The following is a 13,496-nucleotide window of genomic DNA, read 5'->3' as shown; positions in this document are numbered from 1 at the left end:
TATATATATATACACATATATATATATATTTTTTTTAATACATTTTATTTTATTATCAAAGAAAAATCACATAGGCAGTATGTGTAAATCAAAGGTCAAAACCAGAGGTGCATATACAGAGAAAAATATATATATAGATAAATCAAAATAAATAAATGTAAAAAAGAAAAGTGTAGTGCAAACAAAGTCAAATGTATCACAGGTACATTAACAATTTATCAAACACAATTCCAGTCTTAATTGCCTTCTTGTTCCTAGCCTCTAGTGTTGCTGTATTGATGCAGTTCTTGAAAGAAATGTTCAAAACATGGTTTGGAGTCCGCCCATTTTTTCTTGTGAATGTGGAATTTTCCCAATTACAAGATTAATTGAATAAAATAAACATCTTTATCCTTCTCACTGTCTTCAAAGCAAATCAGAATATCTTTATCTTTAAATTGAATTGATTGCCCTGTGTTCCGTCTGATAAAATGTTGAACATCAATCCCCCAAAAAAAGCTGTATTTTCCATTTTTTGGCATTGTTGAAATTTTTACTCCACTTCATTTCTATTTCCCTTTTCTTCTACGATGTAAACTGAATATCTTTAGGGGTTTGAAGGTTTCCTTGGACAAAATAAGACATTTAAAGATGTCGCCAGGTCAGACTCCGGGGAAGACATTTTTCACCATTGTCTGACATTTTATAGACCAAGATTTATCAAGGTAATTTGTTTGACTAGTGCGTTGTTTACAAAAAGTTTCTCATTCAGTTGCAAATATTAATCACTGTCAATCAATATAAGAGTAACATCAGGCCAATCTTTCCTTTTGGGGCTACTTTTGTTGACAGTTGAGTAACGCATTGTATTATTTAACATAATAAGTAAATGAATGGATTACCAAATAGGCTTACCAAGCAGAGGTCCAGGGGCCAACGGGTGAAGGTCAGGAAGCCCCTTAGGCAGAGCCTGTTTTTAAACTGAAAGCTTGAAGTTATCAATATCAAACGGTTCTGTGACCAAAATGTCAAGGTGACTGCATGTGCAGGTACCGACCACATATACATATATATATGTATATGTGGTCAGCAGCAGCGAATTAATATATACATATATTAATGCGCTGCTGCTTAGTTTAAAATGGAAGTGTTACACATCTTTGCAAATGGGGCCCAGTCTAATAATAATAATATTAGTCATAAATAATCTATAAACAGGTGAAAATTTAATTATAGTGTACCACAACACTGCAGCTTTAAACGCATTGTATCACTTTATTCAAGCACAACTCCACGTTTTATAACAGGGCATGGTTTTCACCTACACCATGTATGTCCATTAGTTTGAAAAAAAAAAATACAATACAGTGCATCATGCTGAAAGATAATACAGCCACAACTCATTATTTTAAAACAAATACTTGAGATCAACATTTACAAATTACCAAAGATGTCACTTATCATCTTTGTCATTTCTGGATAACATGTGCTCTGGGTACTTTAAGACTAACACCATTAACATGATGGCAAGTGTATTAAGACATTAGGACAACAATGTTACCGGACTATCTTAGGCACATGTTTATAAGTCTTCACGTGTATTTGCTACACACTAGATTAAACTGAACCCTATTAAACACAGAGTAAACTCCCTAAAATGAGTTCATAGTTTTGAAAAAAGGGAAAACACATTTAACTTCATATTCCTTTTCTGTATGTATGTACTTTATGCACTGGTAATGCATGCTTTGATTATATATAACTATATGTTGCTAATATACAGTATGCATTAATATTTCAAATGATACTATAATGATTGTATAGATAACCTTTTTTGTGCAAGCAATATCATTTTTTGGTAATACTTTACAAAAAGATACACAAAAAGGGTAGTGACAGTTTTTGAAAGAGTAACAAATGATCAGTTACCCTACCAAGGGTAGAAGGGTACCCTTCTTAAAAAAGGTAACTACCCTTTTGAAAAATGGTAACGAATCATTCGTTACCCTTTCAAAAATTCAATTTCAATTCAATTTTATGTATAGTATCAATTCATAACAAGAGTTATCTCGAGACACTTTACAGATAGAGGAGATCACTCCTCAAAACAGTAACTACACTCTTTGTGTGTACCTTGTTGTGAAGTGTTACCAAATATCCCTTTAAGGCTTGGAAATATTTTTTGAAGAAATTTTAAACAGATTGATGAGTAAAAATCTGAAAGGAAAATAGACATATAATAAAATGTTGGGTGGAATATTTGTAAGATAAGCAGTGTTGGGACTGATGATTAAATGTGCTTAAAAAGGGAAAGTCAAAGAGTAACATAATCACATAGTGTAACAGATTTAATTGATTTCTTTTTGTAAACTAGTAAACATTATACATTTTTGTTGTTGTGTGATACCAACTTAAATTCCCTAAAATACAGATGCTTGGAAATAGTAATCAGTGCAAGGTAACTCATTTATCTTTCAAAAGCATGTTTACAAGATTTTGTTATTAAAAAAACAAACATACAACTGGCAGCTGAAAGGCAAATTTCTGGTTAGTATTATTTTCTAATGTAGTCTTTGGAAAATAGTTAGACTCGTTAAAATTCAAACTCATTTTCCATATATGGCAACCTCAAAGTTTTGTATTCATGGTTGGCAGTAGAGTTTAATGCAGCCGAGGCTCGTAACAGGTAACATACAACAACTCTTGCATGCATACTCACCTACCGCCGAGGTGGCTTTTCTCTATAGGGAATTTATTTTGAACATTTATAAAAGCAGATGCACACAGCAAAATCCCCCACACAAACACTGTTCAGTACATCTGATTTTAGTATGAATTAAAAAGTTGGATAAAAAAAAAATATATATATATATTAATTTCCAGAGGGGTTTCTGAGTACCCTGCTTCATTAGACAGTGGACCGGAAGTTAAAGACACTACAGTATAAACATTATACATAAAACAAACCAAGGACAAAGACACTACAGTATAAACATTATACATAAAACAAACCGAGGACAAAAACAAAAAGCTAGTCTTCTGTTATACTTTCATGATCGAGTAGAGCACAACATGAAGCAATGTGCAACATGCAGCAACATCCGGTGTTCCTCTCCAGATTTATGCATCTTTCACATCTGGAAGGTCGTCCTGCTTGCGTTCAGTCATTCGGGCACATCGTGGACAAGTTGTGGAGTTGTCATAGTAACAATCTCTAAAGAGACACATAAACACCAACATGTTTTGTTAGATCAAATGTCATATTAATGGTGTCCATGAGTTATTTTTTATTTAAAAAGGGATACTTATTAGTTTTCAGGTAATTGTACCAGTATTTTTAGTGAGACAAATTCATTAATGTCTCTATTATTATTATTCTGAATATTGTTTTACCAATATGTTAAAGGTTAAATGTGTAGCTTTTATAAAAATGTCTGTGTGTCATATTTGCTGAAACTGTCAATTTATCCTGACAATAGGACAAATGTAAACAGAGTACACACAAAGGAAGATGGCTGTCAGGTACGACAAGGGCCTGAAATTAACACGTGACCACCCGCCAAGTGTAGGTGAAATTTGCAGCTGACAGGTAACACTGTCAATCTACCTGCCACATTGGCCAATGTGGTGATTCAGACGTGTAACTATCGCTAAGCAGGGTACGCATTTGCTTACTTACAAACCGGAGCCCACATGACTGGAAGACATTGACAGACAGCCGGGGCCCCCTATCGCATTTTCTTAACTAGCGACAATCCCAGCAGTCCCACGTGCAGCCACTGACCAAGCGGGAGTGAGAACGGGTCAAATTTATTTCCTTGTTTCTGATATGAAGATGAAACATGTGTGAACATCTCAAATTTACCAACAAAGCGTACAGCAAAATACCTGGCAAAATACGTCAGACCTTCCTGCCAACATGTACGATGTCACGTTTTGTCACTATGAAGCTGCTGAAAGTTGCTGCTCTTTTAATCCTGTCACCTTACTGCAGCAGGTGGGGCTGCTCTGTTCCCCCCGCAACTGACGCACGCCCGCACACATAACACACAACCACACACGGTGGATGCAGGGACAACCGCAGGTGAGATGTACAGGATCCCCTAAATTGAGGACAGCTATATTATTGTAGGTGTTAAAGTCCAATGAGTACTTTATCAAACTGTATGATTGTGTATAACTGTATGATTGTGTGTCGCAGCCCAGCATTGGAAAGTATTCCTTTATGCTGGATTATCAAGGCGGGCTCCCCCATTACAGCACATGATGATGGCGCAATGTCCATGAGTAGGCTACCATGAATAAGACAGGATAGGATCATAGATACACAGCAATTCCTGTTGTTCACCTTTATGAGGCAAAAAAAAAAGGCTGGTAAAAAGTGACTGTGGCAGTTGTATTAACTTCAGGCCGTGGGTAAGTTCTGAGGCTTTAATATTTCCTAGTAGTACCTGTTAAACTCCTAACAATCACATTAATTGCTGAATTTTTCGGTGGGGACTTACCTGTGGAAGACAGCAGAGCAGTCGTGGCAGACTGAGGTATGACTGTCAAAAGGGAACAGTATGTCTCCTTCCTTACACAGCTCACACACAAATCCTTTGGCCTGACAACGCTACGCACACAAACACACACACACAAACACAGGTTTCAGGGGGGCTACATGTTCTCTACTCCTTTAGTAAATAATACTGTCAGTCAAGTGCTTATTGCCTAATGGTAGATACTACAAGATAAAGTTATAAGTGATACATAAACAGGAAATAAGCTTGTGAAAAGTGTTAGCTCACCTCACAGTCTAGTTTGATGTGCTTAGCAAATGTAGTGTGGATCTCTGTGAGGGAACAGCTGAGTCTGCCACTTGAGATGTCAATCAAATCCTGTAGTGAGTACATGTCATCATTCTCCACAAAGTGCTGCCGATCTTGTAGCTGGGGAACACAAATACAAAAGATCAAGAACAGTCAAGTCAAGTTTACGGTATTTCACATACATTGTCTCAATTTTACATCAGGAACCTTTCTCGATACAGCTCAAACTCTCCACTTCCACCACACGGCGGTGCCGTAACACTACTTATTGGTCACATATGTCATGCCATTGTATATATGGCTTCTGCACCATGCAAAGTCAATTTAGTAAAGAGATGCCCACCTGTAGTAATAGCCGAGCCTCCATGGCCTCCTTACAGGTAATAAAATAGGGTTTCATCAACAGAATATCTTGACGGAGTTTCTGTAAAGGAAAACACACAGGGGCTAAAACTAAGAACACAAATGTGAAAGATATGTTGAAATGTGGATTTTTTCTACACAGAGAACATTTTCAAACTCCACAATTTCTTGCAGCGTCCTTACTAGTTTCTCCAAAAAAAGTGAAGTTACTCACCCTGATCTCGACTAGTTCCTCCACAAAGTTAAATAGCAGCGGGTTGATTTCTTTCAGCTTAAGCACAGGTCGTGGTATCATCAGGGCCAGGTAGCGCATTGAGGAGCGACAAACCTGAAACATAAATACACTGTCAAAACCCAATGACTGGCTCAATATGCCCACATTAACATAGTAAAACCGCTTCAATACCAACCCAGTGAGGGGTTTAACCTGTATCTGCCTGGGACTCGCAACCCTGCAATGTAGTCATATGGGCAAATGCGCACTGCCAGGATTTTTTTTCCCTCCTTGGCCAGCATTGGTCTTCCCCTACAAAATGGACACTGCAGATCCGATGGGGTGCAAGGCGCAGTGTTTGGACCGTAGTGTTAGCAGGTAGCCATAGCCATAACTTCAGCCTGTCCATATCCAAAAGTAACATCTATGAACGCTGCCTGAAGTGTCCCTCCACATTTTGTTGACATAATTCGATAAGGCACAATTTAAAATCTTTTAGATTACACAGAGCTACTGTGTCTGTACTTCAAAAATCAAACTCCCCGAGACTCCTCTCTCCCCACTTGCGTTCCACACGATAAACACAGCTGTCTTCCCACCAAAATACCCCATTAACATGTGTTAAGTTGACCCGCATCATGCAGTAGTCTCCTGTTTATCTTAAAGAAAACTATACTTTAATAGATTCATATAATTGTAATTTCCACATAAGGGATAAAAAAAGGATAAATTATATATTGATACATAAAAGAAGAAGGGATATTTTTACACGGGGAGTGTATTTTGTAGTAGCTGTTTAGGATACCTTGCGTGATTCAAACTCCCAGTTGTGGATGACACGAGCGGGGACAATGGCGGTGTCATTCCAGTGGCATGTGCTGCAGTAATATTGGCCTGTGTAGTCACACTGTCTGGCTTCAGCCGGCACGCCCCCTACGAGATAAATATGAGATAGCACAGTCAAACTATGACACAAAAAAGCAAGATGTACTTAAATACATTTAAAACAAAAATTAAATATGTTGTATTTAGACATTTTTGTAGCTCTGTAATTTATGGTCAGCAATTTGTGGATAGCTGTAGATTTACAACTGTGTGCTTTTAGATGTTTTGTTTTCCAATTTCAACTTGCCAAACATAAATCAACACAGATATTTGTACTCACTCAGGGAAATAGGGGTGCGGCATTCTGAACAGCGGTAGTCTTGCCGGTCTAGTCCTATCTCAGGGCAGATGCTGAGCTCGTACTCTGACTGGTGGCTGACCTTTGACCTGACACAGGGCTTGGTGATCAGGTTCAAACATTTGCTATGGCAACGATAATAACAACCTGAAACAAGAAAAGGATAATGAAATGGCATGTTATGGCTGCACAAAGATTCTCCCACTGAGTCCACCATTCAGTAAATGGCTTCTGATAAAGTTAAAATGGAAAAAAAAAAAATAATAATAATAACTGATAATTGAAAATGAAAACCTACAATTATTTAATTAAAAACTGAATAAATATGAATCATAGTCTCAGAATTCCTGTTCTACTACTTAATTACGTTTTTTTTGAATATTTTCCCATTACTGATTGGTTCAGATATTTTAACACGATAGTATACAATTTTGAGTAAGTATTGTGAGTCTATGCATGACATTTGAGGGAACAAAAAAAGTTATTCAGATAGAGCTAGTATGATCTTGCACAGAAGTCTGAGTTTTGAACAATCTGTGCCCTTTACACATCCTATTCCATGTAAAAATGGCATGCTTTACAATTTTGGAACTTCCATTTCTCCACAATGCTATGTCAGACTGATGCACTGATATAGAGTGTCTCACCTGTGCAGGTATACCAAGTCTGAATAAGGCCCCAGATGATAGCGCTACACTTGTCACACGTCTGTTTCACACTCTTGCTCTTTTCCTTGGAAAAGCGGTGCTCCAGCAGGACTCTCAGATTAGGCTCATCATCCTCAGGATCCTTTCAAGGGGCAAAGTGGCAAAAAAACAAATTCACCAAGACCACTAACATAGCAGTATCACAGTTCATGTACAGTAGTAAAAGACTGATTACTGCAAAATATGTGAGGCGTTTACACCTCCTCCTAGACTAAATAAAATTTTCCTATATTATAAGTATATATATTATTAGTTTTACCGTGTGTTTGCCTACAAGTTGTGATACGATACAAACTAAAAATATATGAAAAAAATATGCAGTATTTGCACTTATTTGTTTCAAATAGTTTCATAGTCTAGTTTCATAGCACCAATCAAACAAATGTCTATTCCCCATAGGCAAAACAATTTGCATCACATGGCAAAACAGCTGCTTACATAAAATGCTCAGGGAAAATTCCTGAGAGTATAGAGCACTGTGTACTGTATGATATCACAACAGCTTCACGTGATATGCTTCAAATGACATAATATCAGTAAAGAGCCCTCTAGACAAGATGATCTAATTGATTAACAAGCTGCGTGATTCAATTTTTGACTTAAAGTATGGTTAGCAACATCATTAAACCATTGCAGCCTAATTCGTTAAAAAGCTTCTTTTATGCTTAACATTTTTTGTAAGTTCTCAGTAATAAGCCAGAACCATAAGTAGAAGGCCACCTGGACAGTTTAATCAATGATACCAAAGGTTCTGTAAAGGATGAGAAATTAATGAGGTGCCCCTAAAGATAAATCTCTCCTAAAAAACACCAACGATGGGCCTGGCTATTTGAAATAAACCAATACACGGCACCTTAGCCTACTTTTCGGTGTTCATCTGAAATCTGTGACCTGTCAAAATGTGTGATCTGTAGCACCATCTACCTGTTGCCATCCGTTTTGTTACTTTGCGGGAAAAACTATATAAAACCAGCGTTCTTTTCAGGGTTAGTCTTGTTTGCTGTTACAGGTCATTTATGGTCATCAGATGGAACTTTACACAGTTGTAAAACTTGTAAAAATGATCTATAGTCACTGTAAGCCTCCCGCAAGACACTAGATTGTAAGTTACACGTTACTTTCTGTAATTTAAAGAAAATCTTAGAGAACAGACTGTGCCATTTGATTCATAAGGAGTTTTTTTTGCAGGAAGTTGCTGGCCTCCACAAACTTGTTTATCGTCTAATCAGTCTCCAAGAATGTCTGCAACGTTTGCTCTCATTACAGGGCAATGGCTAAAAGCCCAAAAGTGATACAAAGAAAACCTTTATTTGAAATGTGCCCATCAGTAACTTATTATTGTGCACTCTCACACTGATCTCCACCCACAAGCACAATTACTCAGCTACTGCCCAACTACAATATCATTTAATTTTTTCCTACACTTTTGCACCCATTAGATAATTATTAACCCCTAAATTACAAATGCACTTGAATGCAGCAGTAGTTTCAGGAAGTGTTTCTCCAGAAATACGGTAAAAAGCCACGCTTTTACATAATACAGTTCTATCTGCAAAGATTTGTGTAAAGATGTGCATTCCACAAAATCAAAATGGGTCACTTATGATTTTTTTTTAAGTTTGAATGATTGTCCCTCTAAGCCAGAATAAACAACTACAATATCATGTTATCCCCTTCTCCATTCACTCCTCAGTTCCAACCTTAAGTTCTTGCAGTTTCAGACGAAGGTGGATAAGCTTCACCACAGTGTCCTTCTGTCTCTCAGAGTGTTCTGGCAGCTCCAGGATCAGCTTTTTACACTCCTCTATGGCCATTTTCAGCTGTTCAATATCGGACGCAACTAACGAACCCTGAATACAGGTGAACAAGAGCAAAAGCATGTACAGTAAATACAATAGTAAGCACTCTAAGGTTTACAACATGAATCACTTTAACGTAGTGTGACACATAAGTCGTAGTTCAGGCAGACAGCGGGAACAATGCTTCACTTACCATAGGCCTTGAGAAGTGGTCCTCAGCTAGACCAAGGTCCATGGTCCGGTCTGAACTGTGGGTCCTGGTCGCAGAGAACAGCTCGGGCCTTGTTTCTAAAAAGGAGGCGATGTGGCATAAAGCACTGTTCTTCTTGAAAGAATACACAATACAGTGTGGTAAGTGCACTCAGTCATGCATGCTAATTCAACGCACATGATTGCGGCCACTCGAGACGATCCCTAAACTCGAGAAGTCTAGAAGGACCAAAGCTCAAAATGGAATTGAACTGAAGGATAATGTGTAACCAAGCCAGTTGACAAGACAGACTCCTACTGTGTTATTAAAACTGCTGCTCAACTAGCTGAATGAACTTCAGAGTACGGATTACTTTCACATCTAAACGTGTACAAAATATGTTCTGTAAGCATTCATATGGCGTGCTTTTAACTCAACTAAATCATTGCGCTAACATTCTTCTACTGCTGCTGCTCTCAGTAGTATGAATAGCATGTGTGCCATGTGCATTGGTCTATCAAAGTCCTGACAAATAAGAAATGATTTGAATAATTGTTAGTTACGTAACTTTAAACCATTGTCCTTACTTTAAGGTAATACATTAAGTGAAATGCATTGCTCATGTGTATGAGCAATTTTTTTACAAATATCTGTAAGATCAAGAGTTAATACTTCCATAAAATCATTGTATGTATCTCAAGGTATCAACAGTGAAAAATGTATGAAAATATTAATAGAAATAGCAATGTGAGCTTTTGATATCTGATGTATGTGACCACTTACTATGTTCACTCTTTCTATTCAATGATGTGATTTTACTAATTTTGAAAACACATAAAAACACATTTGACGTATCACCTTACAAAGTTGTAATGGCAAACTAATACCTTTTACCTTTATATATATATTATATATAATATTATTTTACCTGTATATACATCTAGCAGAAACTGAGCAACAGTACCATTCATCTGACTTGAGACATGTTTCTGTCCACCTGACAAATGTACGTCCTGTATTCTTTCTCTTATTCTCTGTTTTGGTCTTCACCAACTCCTGAGGATAAACACCTTGCTACACATAGTAGTAGCCTTACTGTATTTGGCACTAAAGGGAGCAAGTCTACATCTGCAAGTAAGTGACATTTAGAAAAGCAGAAACCATCATCTCAGAAAACACCTCCCACTGCAGCACCCATTTCCTGAGGATAAACCCCTTGCTCTTGAGTTTGCTAAATGCAACACATTTCCAAACAAAGCCTTTGATCAGCCTTCACTCTTTACTTCTTTTGAAATGTATGATTTAGGAAGTACTTTTTGAGGTTTTGCTTGTCTACATTAAAATTATAAAAAGGGAAACATGAGAACGAAATTATGCAATATACAGTACATGTCAACCCAAGTCTGTATCTCAAGGTATCAACAGTGAACAGTATACTGAAATAATTAGGTATGACGACTAAAAAATGTGAAAATTACGCAAAAATGTAACTGAATAATCTATAAAATGAAACCAAATTTCAAAAGGCCTTTCAAATAATACAAAGTAAACCACACTAATCACATATAAAAAATAAACGTACTCTCCATCTTACTTAGAAAAAGTGCAGACAAATGCTGTTATTACCTGCGTACACCTCAGAGCAAAACATGTTGATGAAATCAGCTTCTCAGTGCCAGACAGAGAAAGGACAATAAAGCGTAATGTAACAAATAACACTAGTGAAATCAGCTTAATGTATCACATTTGCCAGTCAAAATGATTGTAATTGAACAAAAACGTCTTCAATTCCCAAATCCTAAAATACAGGATGTGTTTCTGAAGTGCTGCTTACACTTATGCTTTTCGTTTCCTCTGGTTGAGCTACGTACTTCCCACTTCCTTGTTCATAAGCTTTGAGTTACAGTCCAGTGTACTTGCTATGTATGTATTAGGCTCTGTTCTAAAACTAGATTAAAACTGTGTAAATACTTGAGGAATATAATTCGTAAAAATCAGTTTACCGAGGTACTAATTGCTCCATACAGTGATTGAGCAATAGTGACATGATCTAAACACATAGTAGCCTTACTGTATTTGGCACTAAAGGGAGCAAGTCTACATCTGCAAGTAAGTGACATTTAGAAAAGCAGAAACCATCATCTCAGAAAACACCTCCCACTGCAGCACCCATTTCCTCACAACACACCACAGGCAAGGAACATTTCAGATTTTTTACACAACAATTGTCAATAAGATCCCAAATTTATTAGCTTTTTTGCCCACAGTCTACCAAACCAGACATCTTTTCAGATCATAAAAGAATATTGAAACAATGGCTGGATGTCTGTTAAATGTACACTAGACACACTTCCTAGCCAAGGTCAAAATTAGCATCATCAAGATAGGATCTGGAAATCATTCGTTTCACATTGAGGATCAGAGTGGTATTGATGATGCAGGACAACAGTCACCAAAAGTGTCCAATGAATGAGGTCCAATACATAATGTCCATTTGACTTCATGTGTACGCCTTTTGTTTTGTTAGTAATAACAGAGTGTTCTATGAAACAGACTTGAACAAAAAGCAACAATATTGGTTTTTCCTTAAAGTTAACTACAGGTGTGAAAGTGACCTTAAAGGGAGGTCTTATTCTACTCTTGAGATGGCTGTGTCATGGTTTGCCTTTGAAGAACTTTACCGTGCAGTGGGGGCGTCTTGCCTTCTCGGGGACCATCTTCATCTTCTTCTTCTCCACGATCAAAGGGATTGAGGCGAGTTTGGCGGAAAAGAGCAAGTCTCTCATCATACTCCATTTCATTGGCTACATCTAAAGAAGAGAAAATACATTAGTTACACTGACAGGTAACTCATGTGTATTTGTTGTAATTATCATTAGAAGCAGGAAGGTGGACTATAGTTGTCTTTTCTTGTAAGCCTGATACTTAATGCGTCTGTGTGGTTGTTGCTTATTGTAAAATATGTTCCCATTCAGATCTAATTCACTTGTGTTGCTGCTAACCGGTAAACAGGTTGTTTGTGTTGTTGTTGTTTTTTTAACTTGGTTATAAATCAGACTTTCGTTTAAAATGTTATAGTCTAACTTCCCAAGCTGAGGACGACAATACCGTTATCACAGGCTCAGAGTAGTTCTGCCTTTAACTAGTAAATTTACCTTTTTGTTACAAACGCTCAAATTGAATAATGTACTGCTATGTCAAAATGGTTTAGAAATACAGATCTTTTAAGTACAAAAATAGCGTGACTAAAAGGTTGACTGACTGCTTTCCATAACCTCAACAAGGAACAAAGGCATCTTAAAGAACTAGCTAGGCTATCAATGAATTGCAAATGGGAAGCTGCAAAAGATCTGAAGTATATAAATGACAACAGGAAACCTCAACATACATAAGTGAATACCTCACATTCAACTTTTCCTAGTCCCTGTTTCCTGTCACCAAAAGGCTGTGGTGTGATATGACATAAAAACTATTTGATTTACATTAAGCTTGTGTTTTTAGGATGCATGCCAAATAAAATGGCATACAAATATAAACCACAGCACCCTTCTGAAAATCAACGTGCTGTATTCAGATAGACAATATCACTATTGTAACTCAACATGCTGTAAAGATGGTTAGGTCAAAATACTTATTTATCACGTTTTATCGTACAGTGTTTTATCACCGATCTCAGAAGATGGGGTCAAACAAGAAAACACTGCAAAGCCTGAGAAACATTGGTTTAACCAGTCAGGGCTGTTGTTGACAGTAAAGCGGTCACCTTTTTGTTTCGAGTAGCTAATACTGCTCAACATTTGGGATATTTAACATAATTAATCACAGATATGCAACCATTAATTTGAAAAAACGGGCACATCGAGATCATTGCACACATGTCAACAGACAGCTAACGTTAGTCAGTTAGCTAGCCAGCTAACTACCTTTAAAAACAAAACAATCATCTGCTTGGATGCTAATGTTAGCTAACTTAACAGGTCGGTTTGGTCATAGACTTACCCCGTTTTTGACCTTATTATTACATAAGGGACTCGGCAGCTGTAAAATATGTTTAGCTTGTGGCTAATAATACAGTTCTTCCCGTGTTGTTTTCCCCCCTCTGCCATCAACAAGGGCATCACAAACATAGATCCCTAAAGCAAAAAGCGTCAAGTCATTTTAAAAAGGTGCTTTCCGGTTAGTATTTTCAAAGCTAAGAACCTTTATGTCTAACATGCACTAATGTGATAAGTACAAGATACTTACGTATA

At 37.1% G+C, this 13,496-nt stretch overlaps 1 protein-coding gene across 4 annotated transcripts; it reads right to left on the bottom strand.

Moving 5' to 3' along the window:
- Positions 1 to 2,309: 2,309 nt before the first annotated feature.
- Positions 2,310 to 13,445, bottom strand: def8 (differentially expressed in FDCP 8 homolog). 4 transcript variants are annotated; one of them, XR_004657615.1, is made up of 13 exons: positions 13,246 to 13,445; positions 11,928 to 12,056; positions 9,250 to 9,344; positions 8,958 to 9,107; positions 7,198 to 7,339; positions 6,533 to 6,697; positions 6,173 to 6,300; positions 5,368 to 5,481; positions 5,134 to 5,214; positions 4,770 to 4,910; positions 4,485 to 4,594; positions 3,006 to 3,193; positions 2,310 to 2,960 (listed from the first exon to the last, which is right to left on the bottom strand). XR_004657615.1 is itself a non-coding variant. In XM_034879100.1 (12 exons), the coding sequence occupies exons 2-12, from the start codon at positions 12,040 to 12,042 to the stop codon at positions 3,100 to 3,102; spliced, it is 1,332 nt and encodes a 443-aa protein (XP_034734991.1). In that variant the 5' UTR covers positions 12,043 to 12,056; positions 13,246 to 13,445; the 3' UTR covers positions 3,017 to 3,099. The 4 variants fall into 4 exon arrangements, 2 of the variants coding, with proteins under 2 accessions (XP_034734991.1, XP_034734987.1); XR_004657618.1 differs by lacking the exon at positions 4,485 to 4,594; XM_034879100.1 differs by lacking the exon at positions 2,310 to 2,960 and having other exon boundaries at positions 3,017 to 3,193; positions 9,250 to 9,341.
- Positions 13,446 to 13,496: the final 51 nt, after the last annotated feature.

The sequence above is a fragment of the Etheostoma cragini genome, chromosome 1 (genome assembly GCF_013103735.1).
Source record: "Etheostoma cragini isolate CJK2018 chromosome 1, CSU_Ecrag_1.0, whole genome shotgun sequence".
NCBI lineage: Eukaryota > Metazoa > Chordata > Actinopteri > Perciformes > Percidae > Etheostoma > Etheostoma cragini.
Note: the sequence above shows the minus strand (reverse complement) of the source record. Positions and strands in the feature narration are given on the sequence as shown.

Bases quoted from the DNA above. Each gene is read 5' to 3' on its own strand.
- def8 (XM_034879096.1), bottom strand. From the start codon at position 12,042: ATGGAGTATGATGAGAGACTTGCTCTTTTCCGCCAAACTCGCCTCAAT. The intron at 9,108-9,249 runs GTAAGTGAAGCA...ACCTGTATTCAG, and splicing joins ACCACTTCTCAAGGCCTATG to GGTTCGTTAGTTGCGTCCGA. The intron at 6,301-6,532 runs GTGAGTACAAAT...TTTATCTCGTAG, and splicing joins CCGCACCCCTATTTCCCTGA to GGGGCGTGCCGGCTGAAGCC.